The sequence below is a fragment of the Tinamus guttatus genome, unplaced genomic scaffold (assembly GCF_059628265.1).
Source record: "Tinamus guttatus ecotype Peru unplaced genomic scaffold, ASM5962826v1 Tinamus_guttatus_pri_ptg000510l, whole genome shotgun sequence".
Lineage (NCBI taxonomy): Eukaryota > Metazoa > Chordata > Aves > Tinamiformes > Tinamidae > Tinamus > Tinamus guttatus.
The window spans coordinates 2,123,356-2,145,826 of NW_028289044.1; the positions used below are offsets into that span (position 1 = coordinate 2,123,356).

The window sequence follows — 22,471 nt, forward strand, 5'->3', positions numbered from 1 at the left end:
GGATACAATTTGTAGTTTCTTCTGTTTATGTAAATGAATCGAAGCGAATGACTACACATCCCACCAGTGAATGAGCATCCCTGTAAAGGAAAGCAGAGAGTGCAATAAATATTTTAAAAGCAAGGCTTTTAGCAAATCTAGTAGAACTACTGACAAGTTAGTTAACTTTCAATAAGGTTTTAACCCAGCATTTTCTTGTTTGCCTCTGGTTTTGTCTATCTAGGCTAGTAAGTGAAAAAATAAAGAAAAAATAATTACCAGATATTTGTAATAAAATCTAATTTCTTGGGTATAATTGTTGTCTTGTTGTTCATTCTAACCGAAACTAAATTATGCTAATAATAACCATTAAAGATCATTTATGCTTAAATTTCCCTTTTATAGTACTGTGAGCCCAGCTGTAAACACAGAAAACCACGTCTCTAAAAGTCAGGTATGGAAGAGTGTCTTCCACGTGAAGACATTGGTGCAATCTGCAGAAGCCTGGGGCTCATCATGGAAAAGAGTAATAGGTCGGTGTAAGGACAGAAATGGTTGGTGCTTTGCAGGAGTCCCTGCCTGCAGCCTAAACTTGCTAAAGGCCAAATCCCGAGAGGGCAGAGCAGCAGCAGTGCCCAACGCGGTGAAGGCTGGAGGGATTCGGAGACCTCCCTTCCTCGGAGGTACTGGTAGACATTAGCACCTTGAGGTGCAGCTTTGATTTCCTAGCGTAATGAGAGCAATAATTAATGGAGAGCCTTCACTGGGGAAGGCTGCTGCGTATAATTACTTAAATTTAGTGCCAAGTCCATATATTTTCTGACTCTTTTTTTAATTATTCATTTTGTTCTAAGAATATGTCACACTTTTGTGAAAGGAGTTTGGGAGCAAAACTCCTCGGAGAAACACCTAAGGTTTGAAGTGACAGAATTCTGCCACTAACATGAACAAATCTGAAAATTACTGGCTGTTAAAATAGTTTCCCGTTTATCCGCAGTAACTAATAGTTTGTATTTGCCACGGTGTGTTCAGGTGAGAGGACACAACGTCCAACGGCTCAGACTGCTGCTCCCTGCGCCTCACGCGGAGCCCCTGGGCATGGACACGGCAGGTTGTGGATGTGGCGAGCAGGTGCCATCCTGCCCGTGCCCATTCCCATTCCTGGTGCTTCCCAGTGGAGGTAGCTGGAAAACCCACGTCAGACACGTTGTGGGCACGCTGCTTATTCCAAATGTGACATGATGAGGGTTAAATTTTCTAACTGTATGCTTGGTTATAAAACTGTAATTAAAAAGACCTTATCCCATGAGGAAAGCCTTGTTTCTTTCATTCATAATTAACATGAACTTCACCTCACTGTGGTGCTTCTTTTTGTGTTTCAGAGAGTAAAGCTGGATGTTCTGTCATGTCATGCAGCCGGTCGGGAAGGTAGCTGGGGGATTTTTCTATGCCAGATGCATTGCAACAGCATTATCCCCACTCTTGCCAATGAAAGCCTTGGAGAAGACAAGTCTTTGGTAGTGCATGAAGTTTCTTACCATGTCGGTGTGCCAGGTGACATAATAGCTAATTCCTCTCTAGAGAAGGCAAAATTATGTTGATGGTTCTTTGCAAAGTCATTAAGGCAGGTGAAGTAATTGCAAGTTGTGCTTAGCTCTTGCAAAGGGAAAGGCTGCTTCTATCTACTTTTATACAGAGATATAGGTGAATGTTTAGCAGCCCTTTAATAATCTGAACATAGTGGGAAGGTCTTTGCACGTCTCCCTGGGCCCTCGAGTTGTCCCTGCAGGTGCTGGACTGGGCTGTGCTGCAGGTAGCGGTGAGGGCTGGGAGCCTGCGGGTGGTCTGGGCAGACACTTGGAGTCACAGCTTGGTGTCAGAACTTGTTCTGTGGAAACAGCCCTTTCTGGAGCCTACAGGTGAGCAAAGAGGGGAGCACGCTGGGGAGCAAGCGGGGAGCTGCCCGGAGCCGAGCAACAGGAAAGAAACGGCAGGAATTAAGGTCTCCTGAAACGGGGCTCAAACATCGGCTTTCTGTCACCCACAGTGAACGAATCTAATGGTGCTTACCAGGAACTGCAAACCCTGAGGGCTTTGAAAATTTTACTTAAGCGTCAGGATTGTAGAAATCGACTTTTTGTAGAAATGTATGGTAATATATCTGGATATAGGATTTTCTTTGTCAAAAGAGTGAAAGCCCAGGTTTGTCACTAAAGGTGTGGATTCTACTTCCTGTGGGTGTCTTTTCTAAGGAACAAGATTATATATTGCAAAATCTCTCCCTACCCCATTCCAAGAGAGAAATACAGCCCTCCTCATCACGCTTCTCCCTTCAAGGACAGGGTTTGAAACTGGCCCCTTCAGCACCGTCTTTCCATATGCAGGTGGGTGCATATATGCACACACACACACATGTAAATACTCTCTCTGAACTCCGTTCTTTGAGTCACTCATGTCTGTGAAAGGGGTCGTGCGTGGATGTCTGTGGCACTCGGGTGTTTGCAGCCCTGCTCAGCTCTCCCTCCTGCCTCGCAGTCCTCCGGTACTTCCCAAGCTTTCCTGGTTACTGCGAAGGAAAAACTCACAGCAAACACATCAAAGAGGAAGACCAAAAGCTTTCGATTTGATTTATCTGGCACTAAGCCTTTAGTGTGATGCATCGATTGATATTTCATTTTTATTGCAGTACTGTGGGGTATAGAGATTTAACAGCAAGAGGTGTCCTTTTGATCTCTCAGTGCACATGAAAACAGGTGTCATAGTCCAGAGATTATGTAGGTCAGAGATTATTTGAAGAAGGATTAAGTAGTATTACCATTTCTCTTAGCAACCATATCCAAATGTATGAGATTCTTTTTCAAATTCAGGCCTTATTTCTCAGTCTAAAATATTTGTCATATAGTCTTTCCCTGATGAAACTATGGAAGAAGACTAGATTTTTTAAAAATTGCATTGTATTAAAAATGCAGAAACAAATGAAACTCTGTACTTAGAAATGCAATTAATAAAATACCTTTTTTGAGTTTCTTAGAGTCCAGGAAGACTTCTTTTTTGGTTGGTTGATCTATACCAAATTTCTGAGATCGTGCAGAAAATGTGGTGACAATATTCAATAATATACTGATTTATCTTATCTAAACCGATGTATCTGTATGTACACATATGTAATTACTTAATCCAAGTCCAATTGACATCTGAGAAGTGAACAGAGGTCCATAATGCAGGCAGCGTTTGTCCAGGTTCTTGATAAAGACAGCGGTGCTTCTGCAGTGTTGCTCTTACTCATTCCACGAACCTCTGTAATCCTGTTAAAACTACCCAAAGTAATTCAGTAACCAGCTATGAGTATGCACTAGCAAATACCGATGGACTATAACCCTTGGGTGTTTTCTTAGCAACCTATTGTACTAAGCACAAACATCCAGCAGTGACTGCCCAGCTTCCAGAGAACTCCAGTAGCTTTCAGGTTTGTTTATATTCCGCGCTGTAATCTGCCTGGAATTGCTGGCAGGAGTGTTGTATTGGGTTTGATAAGCCTGTTCCTTCTATTTAAAGAGTAATTATAACTGCGTTCTGTTGACACAAACCTGTTGACACAGGTGTTTAAACAGCCCCCAAATGTGTAATTATTGGGATAAAGAATTGGGAATTTTTATGATCATAGGATGGTCATAGCAGTAGCCCCACACCCCAGAATTAATGCATATTTATTCCAGGAACGAGTATAAGTTTGAAGACTTTTAAATGTGGTTAACATTCATTTATGCAGCTCATCAACTAACACAATTTTTATACATCTCATAGCACTTATCTTCAGTTACTGCCCCCACAAAAAGCACAATAGTTGGGTTCTATCTTGCAGCTTAAGTAGGAGGAAGTCTTATTAGCGGAGTGTTTGACTAATAGTTTATTTCGTAGACAGATGCTGAACAAAAGTGTTGAGCTCAGCTCTTCCCTCAAGGCAAGGAACAGCGATTAGGTTTTATTTAAGACGAGGTCAACCTGGTGTTTCTGAGACTTTCATATTTCCTATTGCACATTCATATTTTTCATATACTTTCATATTTCCTATTCCATATTCCTATTGCTGACGTCCGTGAGAAAAGGCTGCACTTTGTAACCGCTCCATACTTTAAAAGTGGGGAATCTACACTTTGAGGAGTTTTGTCCCGCATTTTTAAAGCGTTTCCTCTATCACCGCTGAGAAGCACCATGTAAAACCCCCTTTCCAACCTGCCAGCTCCCTGCCAGGCGGCAGGGCAGGATCGGGAGGAAGCGGACGGGACGTTCCCGTTCCCTTCGTGGTGGCCGGCGCTGCTGAAGGCACCAGAGGGAGAGGGAAAGGGGCAGTTCCAGCCCCCGCAGCACCACGGGTGCCACCTGCCTCCTGCGGTTCCGTTTCTTAACGCCCGCTCTGCCAGTGAGTGCCAAGTGCTGCTTCACCGGGGAAAACTGCGTTCAGGCTCCTCGGTGCTATCGGGATAGTGAGCAGAACTGCTAACAGAGGCAATAGGAGGCTGTGCCTTGCTATGGAGAGAAGAAAGAATGAGATGACACAGAATAAAGGATTTACCCCTCACAAATAAACCATGATGTATTATCTACTTCATGCTTTAAAGCCCAACGTAGGAAAGTGCTGGCCTAAGTTCTGTGCCTAAGCATTGGTACAATAGCAAAAAAAATAGAATGTATTTGGTAATTAAAAGCCTGGTATATAATGAAGCAATGAAGGGTGTATATGTTCAGAACTTTGCTTAAGATAGAACCTGAATTTCAAGAATAACCTGATTATCTCAGACACTAACTTCCAACCAAAGGTGGGCCTTGCATTCCTAAGCCCGGTGAGTATTTTTCAAACTCCATCCCCTCATTTTTCTGTGTCGTGACCCCACCACATCATGTGAAGTGGGGATGGCAGGAATACCACTTACCAAACACAGCAAACAGCTCCAGAGGGTTGGTCAAGAGGAGCTGGGATTAAAAAGGGGAGAGCAGTGGTGGGAAGCAGCCTGTGACGTTTGAGTCATCACTAATCTTCCAAAAGTCACTAGAATTATCTCTGAAGGTCAACAGTGTAATGATTGGGCTGCTCTGGCCAGAACTGCGCAGAGATCCAAGGATGTGGTGAGCGCAGGCAGGCACTGCATGGGACCTCTCGAGGTGGACGGTTCTTCTGCCACGCCAGGTTCTGACGCACCAAAGAAGTCGGCAGGTTTATACAGAAACAGCCCTGCTTGATTATTTCTGAATAGGGTTCAGCAAGAAGCCCGAACCCATTAGTAGTTCCAAAGGAAAAGGAGTAGGAGGTGCTGGTGGCTCTTCTGCTTGTGTGAGTTTGAAGTGTGGAATTTGTGTCGTTGCCTCCTGTAGCCAGATGGATGCACTCGCTGAAGCGAAGGCTGCGTGATGTGGGGCTGGGTGTAAAGGGTGAGCAGATGCAAGGGGGCCCCATTGCTGCTGCGTCCAGCGGGAGGGCAGCCCGTGAGGGAAATCTCCATCCTCTGTGCGACCACGAGGAGCGCGTGCAAGAGCCAGGCTTCACCGAGAGCTTTATGCTGTCTTAGGAATCACTTCCTAGGCTTTTTGGAGGGTGCCTTTTCCAGCCAATGACCCATTATTTTGTGTATGAGATGAGCAATCCTTGATGAGGGTGATGTTTGTTAATAAACTCAACACTTCTGCTGAAGGCAGATGCACCATTAAGGCTATTTCTCAATCAGCTAAGAACTATTGCTTTAGATAACGCATTGCCTCTTACTGCCTTGATAACCCTCTACATTATTCTTAAGTGAGAAGCTTTGTGTTTATTTTCTTTTTTTCTTTCTCCCCACTTTTTAAATGAAGAGGCAGAATCAATGAAAGATGCTTCAGAAACTAGATGGGAATATTGTCTATCTCTGCCTAAATAGTGTGGGCAGCTTGAAAGTAAGAGAGAGGACACCCAGTACATTTCTGGTGTAAGTTACTGGAAAGCCAGGTGGATAAATCAGGAAAGAAGGAGCCACAACACAGTGGGAAAGGCAGAGTTCTGGCCCGCGCCTCGTGGAGGGCTGTGTGTGCTGACTGCCAGTCGCACCGTCCAAGGTAGATTAAAGCCAGGAATATTGTGGAAGGAGATGGATAACCAGAGCAACGGGAGCAGTTTCTGCAGAGGTGCTTGGGGGCTCCTGTGTGCTCAGCTGGAGCCTCGGAGGAAGGTGTTTGCTTTGGGCGAGATGAAAGGTCGCGGCAGGTTGATTTAGCACCTGGAAGTGCTATCGGCGCCTTGTGCAGGCCCTCGTCTAGGAGGCAGGGAACGAGAGGCTTGGGGCATTTGCCCAGCTGAAAAATGTGGCTTTCCCCCATGAACTAAAAGTATTTATAAAATCGTAGCCTGATGCATTCTTTTAAAAGAAATCTATCTGCACAATGAGATCCAGGTTTTCCATGATTATAATATACACTGAGAACATCCTGTAAGTTAAATCAGTGCTGGGGAAATTTGTTTTGTTTTGCATTTAATTGGAATTTCATGGCACAAGGCTGAGTTCCTAAATGTGTTGCACACTACTGGGACAAGATATGGGGTGCAAGGAACACCATATGCAGTAGTTCCTGCAATCTCATAAAGTCCTGTACAAAATATACAAATATTGAAGGTATTGAAATTGAAAAATTAAATGAAAAAAGGTCTTTGTTTTTAAGTCTTCAGTATGAAATAGATCAGATATGATAGATAGATAGATAGATAGATAGATAGATAGATAGATAGATAGATAGATAGATAGATAGATTGATATGATGAGAAAACTTGCCTGCCTTCAGAATGGGTAAGATATTCTGGGAAAAGAGAATTAGCAATTCATGAAAAGTATTTGAATAGTAAAATGGGCAGTAATACAAAATCTGGACATCCATGAAATGCTTAATCACAATCTATATATGGATTTTACATCTCAAGAAGGTAATACAGCATATTCCTTCTCAGGGACATCTCTGAGTCTCTGTAATAGCCAAGAAATCCAGATTCTGTATCAGTTTATTTCTGATGATAGGTAAGCCCCCTCATTTCAAGCATTATCATAATACTTATTTAGGCGTTTCAGAACTTTGGGCCCGGAGGCAGCAGGAGCCGCTTTAGCTTCTGTTTAATGGGAGGTGAGGATTCTCAGCACTTACTTGCCTGAGCCCTAGAATAGAAGGAGCTTCATAAAACGGCAGGAAGGGTGCACCTCAATCTTCCGTGCATGAATATTCTCAGTGCTTTAAAACAGCAACATCACTTAAATTGCAATAATTCTCCTCCTCCTCAATGAAAATTTCTGCAGTAAGCAAGTATTAATACCACTGTACAAAGCAGTAGTAGGAACTTGTATGGGCTGCCATGCTGTACAATGCTGATCTGGAAAGATTTCATCTAAGCAGAATACATTCAGAAAAACAAAAGCTACATGGATGATGAGGGAACAAGACTTGCAAAAAGGAGACTAAAAGGAGCTTGGCAGCTATAGCCATGAAAATAAGCCTGTTTGTTAGGGCATATGGTTACTGTCTATAAATACACCACACCAAGGCAAACACCAAGGAAGAATTATTTAAACTAAGGAACAACGCTGACATGAAAAAACTTAATATAAATAAATAATAAATGAAATTATGCTAGAGAAATACTAATTTGGAGGACAGTGCAGTTCTGAAATACTCTTCCAAAGTGGAAGCAAAAATCCAGCTACTTTTAACATGGATTTAGTTAAGTTTATGGAGGGAATTGCTATGTACTGCATAAAGTCGTTGTCATGATAATGAGAACATATTAAATTTCGGGACTTTATTTATTTAGTGTCTTTGATCCAAAGCACTTATATAAAAAAACAATAATGAAAATTCCTTTCAACCAGTACAGTAAAAGTCATGATCCCTTGGGGTATTTCATTTTCTTTAGCAAAATGCAATTTGGACACGTTCCATTCAATATTTGCAGAAATGACAGCGCACCGGCCTTATGAGCAATAAATCTACGACGTAAGATAAACTGCAGGTTATTGAAATGATGTGTTGCAGAGTCTGGATCCAGCCTTTGCAATGCTGAACTAGCAACGGCCGAGGGAATTCGTGACTCTTTGGCAAGTTTACAGCTCTCTCCAAATAACTGCCCTGAGAGGCGGGTTTTAAACTCCGTGAATCTCCAGCTTGTGAAACTGAAATGACCCCCCCGCTTCACGCTCGATCCTCCGCAAGCCCCGAACCAACAGACCCGGTGAGAACTGCAGGGTCCTTGACCTCAGGGGAGATTTTTGCTGATCTTGCAGGCTTTAACCCAACAGAGGTTTATGTCCTTTGCAAGCCCGGCTCTTCCCTCTCCCCTTTCTTCCATGGTGCTTCAATCTGGCAGCCCCCCTCATGCTATCCTGCATTTCGGTGGGTACTCCCAAGCGGGTGGCACTTGGCAATGTGCAGGAGGGGCAGGGACCCAACCACGAACTTGTGCTGTGATCTGGCAGAGAATCCGAACCAGCTCTCCAGAATCAAAGCCTTAGAAACATACTGCAAGTTGGGATGCCCAGTTCAGGTTGTCCAAGCTTCAGGAACAGGCGTAGAGCTCACTGCTTTTCAGGGGGGCTAAGCCCCCTTCCCACATATTGACTTTAAATGTTCAGCAAGTTACACTGAAACCTCTAAGGGTTTGATTTTGGGAAGGAAAGAACCTGTTTCCCTCAGAACTTCTGCGCTAAATCAGCTACGACTTGATGTGGGGGAAGGGTGTTCAAAGGATATTTTAGGTGTAAGTTATTTCACAGAGTATGTTCTGTGATAGGTCACTGGCCATAGAGGAACCTGATCCTGGGTGCTCAATTTTCTCTTTTCAAGTGAAGCCAATAAAGCATCAAAACATACAGACTGGACAACAACCTCTAGTAGACTAGTGAAGTAAAATACCTATTGGTACTAAATCTGCTTTATTCTGCTATTTGGGCTATTTGTATTCAGGTATCACTCTTAGTTGTATTATGTAAGCACAGGCTTCCATACATGACAATCTTAGCTTTATAGACTTTTTTTCTCTTACTAGTTTAAATCTATTTTCTCAACCACAAGTGAAAAAAAAATGGAACATTATACGTAATAAATTGGCTGGGAAAAAAAAAAGGAAAAAAAAAAGCCATCATGTTCAGTGAGTGTCAGCAGTTTGTTTTATAACACAAATCACAAGAACCACAACGGACGGACAGCAGCGGGTTTGCCTGTTGGCTGTGAGTGTTTGACGTCTGCACAATTACATAATGGCAAAGGCTGCTCATGGAAAGGATAACTTCTTTATGCAGATTCATGGTTATTCTGGAGAACCCAGGTGATCTCCTCTCTCATCTTTTATAAAGGGTAGCCTTTGAGAGGGTTTGAATAGCCTAAGTCATTGAACCAGCTAGGAGCAAGATCTGCCAACAGTAAGTGAAGTATTAAGTGCTTTTTCTGTTTTTTTCCTCAGGCCCTGGTACTTTTTGTTAGTTGGAAGTTGTGAGTTCTGTTCCGAGTAAAAATATGACTTACTTTTTTTTCGCCCCCTTAGAGTTTCCTTGGCAGAAAGCTTAATGGACTTGTCTGCCCTCAACACCTGTTTTCAAGCTTTCCTGATAAAATTAGCTCTTATATCTCAGGATCACATATGGCATCTTTATAATTAGTCTTTTTGCAGTATATGAATGTCAGTTCCTAAAATGCTGCCTGTGCTGTTCATGTGGGAATATTTCTCTTCACTAAACCAATCCAAGTTTTCCAATGGTGCTTCTAATCACTGAAAACCTACATATTTGTGTGCCTAATCTCAGACCAATTTGATGAGCTGAGTATCTTTAGCTTCATTGGAACTAAACTGCATGCTCACAACCTCTGCAATTGGAAGTCTAAGATGTTTTCAGGGCCCTCCATAACTAAAGCCACTTGTGGGAACACAGTCTATGCAGCTATCTGGAATTGAGCAGCAATCTTCTCCAAAATGCTCAGTATGGACCTATCTTGGAAACAGAGTTATGTCTATGCTTAAGAACTTCCAAAAAACACCACTCTCCGTACCATTGCAAAAGAACATCCCACTTCTAAGACATTTGCTCAAGAGTAAGCAAGTTTCCATGAAATGTGAAGCTCAGAGGTGTCTATGGACACGTCATGATAAGAATTACCAGTCAGAACGGTGGGGATGTCTACTCGCACGTTAGTGATTCAACACCAGCAGCACCAGAGTTTCCTAAAGCTGCAGCAGTGTCCTGTTTTAAAATACCTCGCAGGTCCTACATCGGACTTGAGATGGTCAAGCACAGATACCAGCATAGGTGATGGGTGGTTTGTTTGTTACTCGTTTCACAGCTGAGAACTTTTATTCCACTTGGGTAAGTGCCTTTTCCTACTCAGATGAGGGTTTCTATGGCAAATGTACAAAGTAACAAATTACACCATAGCGCTAGCACTGTTATGAACATGGTAACAGCTGTACGAAAAAGTCAGCATTTAGTATCTGTACAACAGGATGAAAATGTGCAAATTCTCAACTTGTAATACAAATTTCATTAGGTTTTCAAGTGCAAAGTTAGTGCAGTGTCAGCAACACTATTCTCTAGGGGAAAAAAAAAGATGACAAATAGGAAAACATTTATAAACACAGCTCTTGAAAGCTCTCATGCAAACTGCTGTCAAACTCGTAGGCTAATGCAGTGAATCATTCAGGCTCAGTTCGCTGGGGGTGCTCCTGCTCATATTAGTAAGACTGGCCATAAGAGATTTAACTTTATAGGCGTAGTAGTCCCTTAAGTTGACTGATGGAACCTCTTTCATGCCATCACCGAAATCACAGCTCCTCATAGCACTCTCTAACTGCTTCTGACGCCTATAGAAGTGAGAGAACTTATTGAAGATCAGTGTAATAGGAAGCACTACCACTAGGATACCGGCTAGGATGCATGCAGATGCCGTCAACTTGCCAGCAGTGCTCCCTGGTACCACATCTCCATAGCCAACTGTGGTCATGCTAACTGTGGCCCACCACCAGCAAGCAGGGATGGTGGCTAATCCCTCGTTATCTTCTTTTTCAATGGTGTAAGCCACTACTGAAAAAATGGAGATGCCAACAGAGAGGTAAAGCAAAAGAAGCCCTACCTCTCTGTAGCTATATTTCAAGGTGGCTCCAAGAGACCTGAGACCTGTCGAGTGTCTAGCAAGCTTTAAGATGCGAAAAATCCTCATGAGCCTCAGGACTTGTGCCACCCTACCTAAATTTGCTAAAGTTGGACTACTTTCCACCACCAAGTTGACAATTAAGGTAATGTAAAATGGAAGGATAGACATGAGGTCAATCAGATTCAGGGCATGCTTGAAAAATTTTAAAAAGTCAGGAGCTACTGCAAATCTCGCCACCAGTTCAAAAGTGAACCATGCAATACCAAAGTGTTCCACGATTTCAAACCGAGGGTCTTCCTCAAGGTTCCCATTGCTGTCCACAATCTGAAAGTCTGGGAGGCTGTTCAGGCACATGGTCACGATGGAGCCCAGCACCACCACTATCGAAAGGACACTGAAGATTCGGCTTAGCACTGAGTAACCAGGGTTATCCAAGGCAAGCCAGAGCTGCCTCCTGACATTTCCAAAGGGTTGTCTGTCAAATTTAGAGGCATCATTGTAGAAAGCCAAAATCTCATCAAAAGATGACGTGGTACTTTCCTGGTCACTTTGTTCTTCCCATTTCTCCTGGTCCGGCTCCATTTTTCTCCCATGGTAGCTGTAACTGCAGCATGAGTCTATAAAGAATTCATTGATTCCCCAGTACTCAATCTCCTGGCTGAAAGAAAACACACAGAGTTCACCCATCACATGGAGCTTGCCAGTGTTGTAAAAATGTAACACGTAAGGGAAGAGCTCGGGGTTCCTGTCAAAATAAAATTCATTCTTGGCGTCGTCGTAGTCATCACAGAGCTCCAGTATCGACTCTTTGGAGTGGCAGCTCAGTAGTTTGCCCAGCCTGGTCTCAGGGAATCTCAGTAACGTGTTGGACCTCATCTTTTTCTTAAAGCCTCCAACGTTGATGCTGATCTCATTGTCTTCTAAATTAGCCTCCGATAAAGCCTTCAGGCTCTGCCCTGTCATAGCGAGCTCCTTCCAAAGGGGCATAGTGAGTAAAAATCTAGGCTGCAAGCGAAGAGAAAAAATCAGCAGAATGGGCAAACCCACGGCGTGTTCAGCTGCCGACTCTCCCCTTCTTTCCTCCTTTCTCTCTCTGTCCCTTTTTTTCCTTTATTTGCTCTCTCTCGGTGTCTTTTTCTTTCCCTCCACCTCCCCTTTCTCCCCTTCCCATCAGTCCCAGTCCCCCTTTCCCCCCTCTCCCGCAGCTCCCCGCGGGGACGCAGCCCCCCGGCTCCCTCCGCGCGCTCCCGCCGCGCTGCCCCTCGCCCGGGCCGCGCCGAGGAGCCGCTCGCGGCCGCCGGCTCCGCTCCCGCCGCCGCCGCCGCCCCACGCGGCCAGGGCGCCGCCGCGCCCGGGCGTTACCCGAGGGCCGGAGCCGCCGCCGCCGCCTCCCAGCCCGCGGGGCGCCGCCGCCGCCGCCGCCTCAGCCGCCTCAGCCGCCGCCGCCTCGGGGGAGCCGCCCCGCGCGGCGCCGCGCCCGCCCTACCTGGTGCTCAGCGCCCGCGGCCCCCTGCCGGCTGCCCCGGGGCCCGGCCCGCCATCGCCGCCGCCGCGGGGGCGCCCCGGCGGGCAGCGGGCTCCGCGCTGCCCCCGCGGCCGCGCCGGCGCCGGCGGAGGGCGGGCCGCGGTGCTGAAGGGACAGCGGCCGCCGCGCAGCCCCGCGAGGCGCCCGCAGCCGCCGCCGCCGCCGCCGCCGCGCTCGTCATGGCGACGACCCCCGCGGCGGCCGCCGCCCCCTCTCGCCGCGCCCCGCCATGCGCCGCGGAGCGGGGGCTCCTGCCGCGCTGCCTCCTGCCCCCGCAGCCCGCGGAGACGGCGGCGGCTCCGCTCCGCTCCGCTCCCCGCGCCGCCCGCCCGCGCTCGCCCTCGGCGCGTCTGAGCGCGGGGGTCGCCCTCCCGCGCAGCCCTCCCCGCCCGGCTCGCTGGCCCCTCCGGCGCCGCTTTGCAGCTGCCGCCCGCGGGCGCTCGAGCAGCTGGGGCCTCAGAGCCCCGGGGAGACCCCCCTGGAGGCACCTGCCCACGGACCTTCATGACCCCTCTCCGGAGAGAGGACACCCTCCGGAGACACCTGCTCCTGGATGGCAGTCACCTGCGGCTCTGCTGTAAGAGCTAGGGGAAGGGCACAAGTGCACATGTGGAGGTAGCACGTGCCAAGGGTGACAAGGAGGTGACGCAGCCCCCTCACTGACCCTGCCTGGGGCACTCCTGCAGCACCCAAGCCGTTGTGCCAGGTTGGGTCCCTGCGATGGCTGCACGCACACAGGTACTTGTCAAAACAGCTGGGTCTGGGCGATGCTGTGCTGCCTCTTGGGCCTGCCCCCCGTGTCTTCCCCCTTGGAAGTGAGCTAGGAAACACCCATGCCCTCTGTGCACAGGTTCTAGCCATGGATTTTGGAAGGAACTGAGATCACGCCTCTGGACGAGAAGCCTGCCTTCTCTGCACTCCAGAGACAGGCTGTTCTCGACAAGCCAGAGTTTTATACCTCAGGTGCTGATATTTGGATTAACATCCAATTGCATGGCTACTGATGGCAATTTTCTCTGCCCACGCTTGAAGATAGGCGTGAAGAAATCCCCCCTGCAGCTCTTGCTCAGTCCAACATGAAACCATGTTTCCCACGGTGAAAGCCTGGTGCTGGCTGCTGTTGGAAGTGGTATCCCATCCCAAGTGTACGAGCTGCTGGTGTGTCTGACCTGCTCTGAGCAGGGATCTGGGGTGGGGGAGTGACTGACTTGCTCTCTGAGAGGCATCTGTATTTCGTCCTCTCCTTATACTGCAGAGCTCGAGCCCTCCAGCCCCTGGAAACACAGCATGGTTGAGGTTGAGGTTGGAAGGATCCTCTGAAGATCATCTAGTCCAATCCCCCTGCTCGAGCAGGATGACCCAGAGCACATTGCTCAGAGTGGTGTCCAGATGGCTTTTGAATATCTTAAAGGAAGAGACTCCACAACCTCTCTGGGCAACCTTTTCCAGTTCTCAGTCACCCCCACAATAAAGGCATTTTTTCTCATGTTCAGGTGGAATTTTCTGTTTTTCAGTTTGTTACCGTTGCCTCTCATTCTACTACTGGGTGGCAAGGAAAAGAATCTCCCCCCATCCTCTATTGCCACCCTTTAGGTATTTGTAAGCTTTGATAAGATCCTCCTTCAGTCTTCTCCAGGCTGAACAGACCCAGCTCTCGCAGGCTTTCCTTGCACAAGAGATGTTCCAGTCCATTCACCATTTGCGGTCCTTTGCTAGACTCAGTGCAGTAGCTCCATGTCTCTCTTGTAGTGGGGAGTGCAGAACCAGACAGAGCACTCCAGACTCAACCTCGTCAGGGCTCGGTAGAGGGAAGGCTCACCTTCCTCAACCTGCTGGCAATGCTCGCCCTAATGCAACCCAGGATACCACTGGCCTTCTTGGCCACACTGTCACATTGCTGGCTCATGGTCAACTTGTCCACCAGGTTTCTCAGGGTCTTCTTCACAGAGCTGCTTTCCAGAAGGTCAGCCCCCAACCTGTACTGGTGCAGGGGATTCTTTCTCTTCAGATTCAGGACCCTTCACTTCCCTTGGTGCTCCATGATGCTCCATGACGTTTCCATCTGCCCAACTCTCCAGCCAGTTAATGTGTCTCTGAATGGCAGCACATCCCTCTGGTGTATCAGCTACTCTTCCCAGTTTTGGATCATCAGCAAACTTGCTGTGTGTGCAGTGCCCCCTCATCCAGGTCACTCATGAATAAATTAAGATTACTGGACCCAGCACTGACCCCTGGGATACACGGCCAACTACAAGTCTCCAATTAGGTTTTGTGTCACGGATCACAGCCCTCTGATCTCTGCCATTCAGCCTTTCCTCAAGCCACCTCACTGTTTGCTCATCTATCCTGCACTTCTTGAACGTGCCTGTGAGGACCAAGTCAAGGTAGAAAACATCCACTGCTCTTCCCTCATCTACCCAGCCAGTCTTCCCACCATAGAAGATTATGAGGTCGGAGAAGCATAACTTTCTCTTTGTGAATCCACGCTGACTACTCCCGATCATCTTCCTATCCTTCACATGCTTAGAGATAGCACCCAGGCAGAACTGCTCCATCACTTTTCCATGAATTGAGGTGAGGCTGCCTGGCCTGTATGTGAAAGAGGCTTGTGTCTTCCTTCTTGACCTTTCTGAAGGCTGGAGTGACATTTTCTTTCTTCTGTCCTCAGGCAATGCTCCTGGTCTCCATGCACTATTCAGCAGTGGGTCCACATTCTCTAGGGAAACTCTTCTTTATTTGCTTGAAGTTACTCTTCTTTAGTCTATTGAAGAAACCCTTCTTGCTGTCTTTGTCATCCCTTGCCAAATTAAGCTCCAAATAGGCCTTGGATTTCTGTCAACAGTGCCAGAGACCCCTGCGAGCAGAGAGGTAGATGGATATTTGTAAAAGGCTCCTCCCTGCATTCCCCAGGACTACTGCAATCCTGTACACCACCTTTGGCACAGCTTTTGCCTGGGTCCATGGCACCCTCAGCCCCACATGGATGCTTCTCCTCACAGATGCGTTTCTTGCTCACTGGCTCCCAGTTGTTGCTTGTTCTCCTGATTCTCCTTCCCATGAGTGCCTGGCCACTTCAGCCTCCCATTCCCCCCACGGCCCTCCTGGGAGTCCCTCCTGTCTCAGGAGATCCCCTACACCTTTGCTCTGGCTATGGTTTGCTTCACTGCACATTTGGTGGCATCTCACAGGAACTTGGATCTGCATTTAACCATACCTACCAAGCTCCCCCTGGGCCTGGAAACGCACTGTTGGTGCATGGTTCAGTGTCCCCTTCCAGACAGATCATGCAAGAGGCAGTGGCTGCATGCAGCAGGGAAGACATTGTCCAAATGGAGGGACATCTTGGGCTTTCCCTTGTAACGACAACTTATTCTTAGGCTCCAGAGATCCCTCTGGAGCCTAAGTTTGTGACAACTTCCTCTTCTGAGGACCGAACCGACCACTGAGGAAGCTGTAATATATTGGCTTTTCATGCCTAGGTCAAGGGATGGCAGGATACAAGACAGAGCCACCAACCTGGGATTTCTGAGCTAAATTTTGACAACAGGTTAACCATGAGTCAACAATGTGCCCTCATGGCCAAGAAGGCCCATGGGATCCTGGCCTGCATGAGGAGGAGCGTTGCCAGCAGGTCGAGGGAGGGGATCCTGCCCCTCTCCTCAGCTCTGGTGAGGCCGCACCTGGAGTATTGGGGGCAGTTCCGGGTTCCCCAGTACAAGAAGGATATTGAGCTTCTAGAGAGGGTCCAACGAAGAGCCACAAAGATGATTAAGGGACTGGAGCATTTGTCGTATGAGGAACGACTGAGCTGCGCCTGTTTAGTCTGGAGAAGAGAAGGCCAAAAGGTGATTTGATCAACATGTTCAATACCTGAGGGGTGATTGTAGGGAGGATGGGGCCAGGCTCTTCTCTGTGATGGCCGGTGACAGGACAAGGGGTAACGGGTGTAAGTTGAAACACAGGCAGTTCCACCTCCATGTGAGTAAGAACTTTTTTCCTATGAGGGTGACAGAGCCCTGGAACAGGCTGCCTAGAGAGGCTGTGGAGTCTCCTTCTCTGGAGATCTTCAAACCCACCTGGATGCCACCCTGTGCCCCGTGCTCTGGGTGTCCCCGCTGCAGCAGGGGGGTTGGAATAGATGATCTCTGGAGGTCTCTTCCAACTTCAACCATTCTGTGATTCTGTAATGAGCCCCTCTTCCCCTTACCCCACCAAGGCTGGGCAAATCATAACACTTCTCTGCTTTTATTTCTCCTTCACCATTAACTCATATTCTCTACATAGTGAGCTACTGTTGACAGTGAGTTCAGGTGGCATAAGGATTTTCAACAGCTCTATTCTAGGTATTTAGCTGATGCTTGAAACATATTGAAATATCTTCACCAGCTATTTCTTAAAAAGGATTCTTTTTATTAATTTGCATTGTTATTCTTAAAGTGAGATACTTTCTCCCTAATGCTTCTTTGGAAAAAACTAAGTCCAGGATTTTCAATGGCTAGAAGGTGGTAGATGCTGGAAATTCACTTTTCTTTGTATGCTTTCTACACCACGGTTAATATTTAGCTGTGTGCAGTAGTGTTTCTGCAATATTTTTGTTTTGATCAAGGAGAATCTTTTTCATCAGAACCTACAGATTCTAATACATTGTCCGCTTTGCTAAGAAACTGATAGGCAGCTCCACTTTCACAATGGGAAATGGGCTTAGCATCTGTTCTTAGCTTTACCCTGCTAGATAGATAGAAAAATTTACCCTGGAAAAAATTAATTCTTAGCTGAATTTCTGACCTGAAATATTTACTTTTTTTTCTTATTAAATGGTGAAATTAAGTCCATGCAGACACATGGGAGATAAGTAGCAAAGTAATATAACTGTGTTAGGGTAGAGCCTCTTCCCAGTGTAACATAACTGTTCCTGCAATTAGGGCTAACTGCAATACTCTGCTAATAAGGCTAAAATGCTTCTAGCACCCAAGATAGTAATCCAAAATTCATCTGAATGTTTCTGCAAGGCATGCACTCTACTCCATGGACATACATTTAAGAAATCTAAAACCACTACATTTCCACTGGAAAATCCTTTTCTACTAGATGAACTGCTACAGAGGCAGCATCACTGGTGAAATCCAAGCCAAAAGATTCTCTTTGTTTTGTCAAAGGGGACATGTGTGTCATTTGTGTGCTAAATGAGCCTGTGATGTGCCAGTTAAGAGCAAAGTTAGGAAGCACTAGTAATAAATGAAACAATAAAAGACAATGGCTTTGTCTACATTGCACTGTGATATGAATGCTGCTTGGACAGGGGAAAATGTGAGATGCTGTCAGTGTCCCTGGGCACCTCATCTCTGGTCTCTGGCAGCTGTCCCACAACTACAGGACATCCTCAACCCACAGTGAGGTCAATATTGATGAGGACATGTCGCATTTCTGTTCCACAAGAGGAATATGCTGAGATCTTAGATACATTGTCAACTTTGGAAGAAGTGAAAATATTATGGCACTAACGACATATTGAATAGGATCTAAAATGTGGTATAGGACCCAGCTAAGTAATTTTATCATCTAGATTGATTTTGGACTTGTGGATGAAATCATCCATAAGGCTGAAGGTGGAAAATCTGAACATAACACCTACTGGGAGGCCCCCCTCTGACTCTGGAGCCAGATTCAAACCTACGTTCTTGGCCTTTTTCTATCGCACCTGGTGGACTAGAAAATTCTAGAGTCTTAGTGTCAGCTTAAGGTCAATAGGTATGATCTGTATTGCTCACAGACAGCTAGGAGCAAATATAAGTTCTTCTCTTGACAACATTTCCACTACCACAGCTGTTGACTGTGGACAACAGGTCAATGTGGTTAAAAGAAATTAAAGTAATTTTGCACATGATGGCCATTCTAAGTACTGAAATAGGACTGTCACAGCATATTTCAAAGGCTAAGAAATTGAATATGTTGAACATAGATTTAAATAAATTCAATGATAATATGTTCCTCTCTGGGTATTTGTCACCATAATCTGAGTGCAACCTCCAGCTGGCAGCACCTCTGACTGACAGAAATTATTCCAGAGAAAGATCATTCTGTATAAGCTTTGTTCCTCAGATCTTCCATAAACAAGGTAGCTGTTTGTATGGCTTTTAGTTGCTTGCAATCTATGGCCAGCTTTTACAAAGTGTAAGTTTAAAGAAAGCTGACATTGGCCCAGTTGCATGATTTTTTCAGCTGTTCTTGAAAGAACTATGTCAAAGCTTCTATAACCACGGGCAGAAAAGAACTGCCAATTGTTTATAAATTTGCTTGTTATGTAAGTGTCCTGACTGAGATGCTTGCTTTTAGGAAGCAAAGGCTTTGGTATAAACTATTGTGGCATTTGGAGTATAAAAATGGGCAGGGAGGTGAGTCAAATGCTTTACTAAGCTACAAGTTTACAAGATGGTGATAATGATATATGAAAACAGAACCCTACTGCAAGGAAGAGAAACTTAAGTGGACTGCAGAAAGGACATCGGGCAGCTGAAGAAACTGAACCACAAATTCCACAATTCATTTTGATTCATAAAGGCTCAACAGAGTGAAAAGATAATGATCTTTTGTGGCGATAGCATGCATATTGAAGTTTTACTGTAACGATTGCTGCATTAAGCCTTTTTCTTGTGAGTTGATCTTTTTGGTCTCTTTTGTACCTGCTGAACCTGATTCCTCAGTATGAGGAACACGTTATAATATTTGCTCAGGGATATTTCAGGGATATGTCACCATATCCCTGAATCATAGAATGTAAGGGAAGAAGGGGACTTCAGATCATCTATTTTGTATTTCCTTTAGCATGGACTGTAGAATTTCATACATTTGTCTCCCCCTGAACATTGATACGTGAGGTTATATGAGCCATACTGACTGCACTGAAAATGTATCAGAGGATCCTGCAGAGAGAATGTTTATGTTAACATTTTACTTGAGATTGGAATAATGCTTTTCAAGTGACCCTCTTCATTGGCTTCACTATTGTGCTGTGATTTACACTGGGTCTGAGTGTATTATACACCCTTGGGGTTAAAAAAAAAAAAAAAAAAAAAAGCAAAAACTAAGCTACAGGGACATACCTGATGCACTTCAATGACAAAAGGATGTTCACTCCACAGGACTGGATTAGTGCTAGTCTGAGATAAACTGAATCATGTATAGCATGGACATTATGTCCTCAGCATGTGAGTGCTCTGAAGCAGCCATACTGCTTGAAAGCTATTTCGCTTGCCTCGGGAACCTACCCATGTCTTTTTGCCTTACCCTTTTCAGACTCCTGTGTATCCAGAAAACAGAGCCATGGGAAATCCAGCTGCAGCTCTGGCCAGATCCCCAGAACTTACATATTCATGACTTACTTAATGCACTCACTGTGAATATGCTTGTATGGTGCAGTGTGTTTTGTCTTCTTTGTTTTTTTCTTTTGTGCACATGCTTGTCATCACTAAGAGAAGATTGAGAAGTGGGAAAGGGCTCACCCAAAGCTAATCTTGGTCTTTTATTTTTTAAAAAATAGTTGAAATAGTTTTGTGCTCCCATATTTATATGTGTATGCATATCAGTGACACAAACATCTCCATTTTAAATACAGGAAGCAAGCTGAATCTACACAGGAAGAGCAATCCTTGCTTGGAAGCAGTTTGTTCAAAAAGTATGAACAGGGTAAACACCCTTCTGGTTTTAACCTATTTCAGGGTTGGAGGAAAACTGATTTTGAGCAGGAAACCGGCATGCAGAAGGGCAGGAGAAACCTCTCAAGTAACTAATGCAAGCTTGTAGGCTATACTAACTCCTTGGAGCAGAACTTTACATAGGTTAGTAACCTTCAGGAAGGGTTGTTCAGTGTATGATAGATCAATTTGAGTGTTGTAGCCGTTGTCTGTCATGTAGACCACTATCATCTCCTTCCTTCTTGGCACTTTGTGACCTGTCTCTCAGAGTTTGGAATTAGGAGACCACTAACTGATCCTGTGTTTCAAGTAAACTGTAACAGCACTGAAACTGTGCTGGTAGCAGCCAGAATAGACTGCTTCTGCTGCCAAACACAAGTTCTTGGTCCAGCAACTTCCTCTCCCCATTTCTGATGGGTGTCCAATTCCTATAATCAAACTGTCAGTGGAAAATAATAAAGGTGAAGAATTCACACTCCTGCCTGAAACTTATCATGATGCAGAAGAGCCTGAAGATACATTCTCTCGGCCTTTACCATCATCACTGACCAAGCAGCACATACTGACTGCACACACGTTGTTGAAATCATCCCAGTGCAGCATAATCCCTCCCATGAGACCTGCTCCTCCACGCTCTGCACCATGTTAGCGCAGAGCTCTTCAGCAGAGCCCCTGTTCTGACTTGTCTGCCTCATGTACAAGTGGAGAGTGCTCCATAATGGTCCAGGCAGCAGTTTGTCTTGTGTTTTGTTCATAAAATTGTGACTAATAGTATTGGCAAGGATTGGCAATCAGGATCATCTGGTTGTCCAGAGGCCATCATATCTGGTTGTCCGGAGGCCACCATCTATGCACTGTGGGCTAGTCCACAGTGGGCCATCTAGAGCCTGGAATAGTAATAATCTTTGTTTAACCTAAAAAAACCCCAAACAAACAAACAAAAAAACACCACAAAGGGGAATCATAGAAGAACACAGCAGTTTATTTATCCCAAAGATTTATTTTACAACTGGAAATCTTAAAAGTCCAGTGAAGTCGGTGACTGAAATGCTACAAACCAACAAAGGGAATGGGAAGGGACATACCAGCAATGTTCCCTGCATCTCCCAAAAGTGGCCCTGCAGGGGAAGAGCAGAGGAAGCAAGATGCCCTTGGGTTGCCCTGTGCTCCTACACACTGGCTCCCAAAGAACCTACAGCTGCAATTCCTGGGGATTCACCAAACCCTGCTTCCCAGAAGTTCTGGATCTACTCTTCAATCTGCTCCATAACACTTGGCAAGGACAGCCTTCCTGGAGATGTACTTGTGATGTCCATTGCTGTATTTGCCTGTGTTGGGATTTGCAGTCAATGACCCAGGTTGTGCTTTTCATTTGACAGTAACTGACTTCTGGCAGTCAGTGCAAGTTGAACATTAGTGTTTTCCAAATTAACAAGGCAAACGACTGTGAGCAGCCTTCAGTTTCTGCCCCATATGAATGAAGAAAGGATTTCAATATTGCTGAACACTTCTTTCAGTATAATATCATTTCCATCTGAGGCCTATCTCTCATCTGCCATAGGTGGCCCACTACATTAGGTATCATATATCCTAACACAAGTGCTTTCTGTCCTCCATTATATCCTGAGTCCTAGGAGAAAAAAACAGCTATCTCAGAACACCCATATGAAAATAGCTCCTGTACCATTTTATCTGGTGTCAGGCATACTCTTGGATGGCAATGCTAAGAAAAAAGGAAGAGAGAAGGTTCTCTTGAGGGAAGGCTGTTCCTCTGGTTCCTTGGCTGCCTCAGTGCCTGAGAATGGAGAGCTTTGGAAAATTTTGGGAAGTCATAAGCACTGAAACTCAGCTGTCTAAGGATGCAGCGTTGCTAGCAGGGAGTGAGTGAAAGGCCCGTCACAGCTAGCTAGTTGCCTGATGCTTCCCAAGCCAGGTGCTGTGAATATGCTCTCCCAGTCTGTGTAACGTGGATCATTTACCATCACCTCCAATATCACCATGTGCAGACTTTGTGAATGGTAATTTACAGCAGGTAGCCTGGGAAGACACTGTCTAGGACATCTATGACCATCACACACAGCGAAGAAGGTATGTTTCCATAATGGTAATGTCTTCAGCAATTTCTCCCTTT

The 22,471-nt window shown here is 45.7% G+C and overlaps 1 protein-coding gene and 1 long non-coding RNA gene across 3 annotated transcripts in view; both read right to left on the bottom strand.

Moving 5' to 3' along the window:
- LOC148592825 (uncharacterized) overlaps window positions 1-22,471 on the bottom strand; it is a 168,496-nt gene that overhangs the window by 22,243 nt on the left and 123,782 nt on the right. The window lies entirely within an intron of this gene.
- On the bottom strand, window positions 10,411-12,676 carry KCNS2 (potassium voltage-gated channel modifier subfamily S member 2). 2 transcript variants are annotated; one of them, XM_088533594.1, is made up of 2 exons: window positions 12,611-12,676; window positions 10,411-12,124 (listed from the first exon to the last, which is right to left on the bottom strand). In XM_088533594.1, exon 2 carries the CDS (start codon window positions 12,109-12,111, stop codon window positions 10,654-10,656), a length of 1,458 nt encoding a protein of 485 aa, XP_088389720.1. In that variant the 5' UTR covers window positions 12,112-12,124; window positions 12,611-12,676; the 3' UTR covers window positions 10,411-10,653. The 2 variants fall into 2 exon arrangements, with proteins under 2 accessions (XP_088389720.1, XP_088389721.1); XM_088533595.1 differs by lacking the exon at window positions 12,611-12,676 and adding an exon at window positions 12,487-12,501.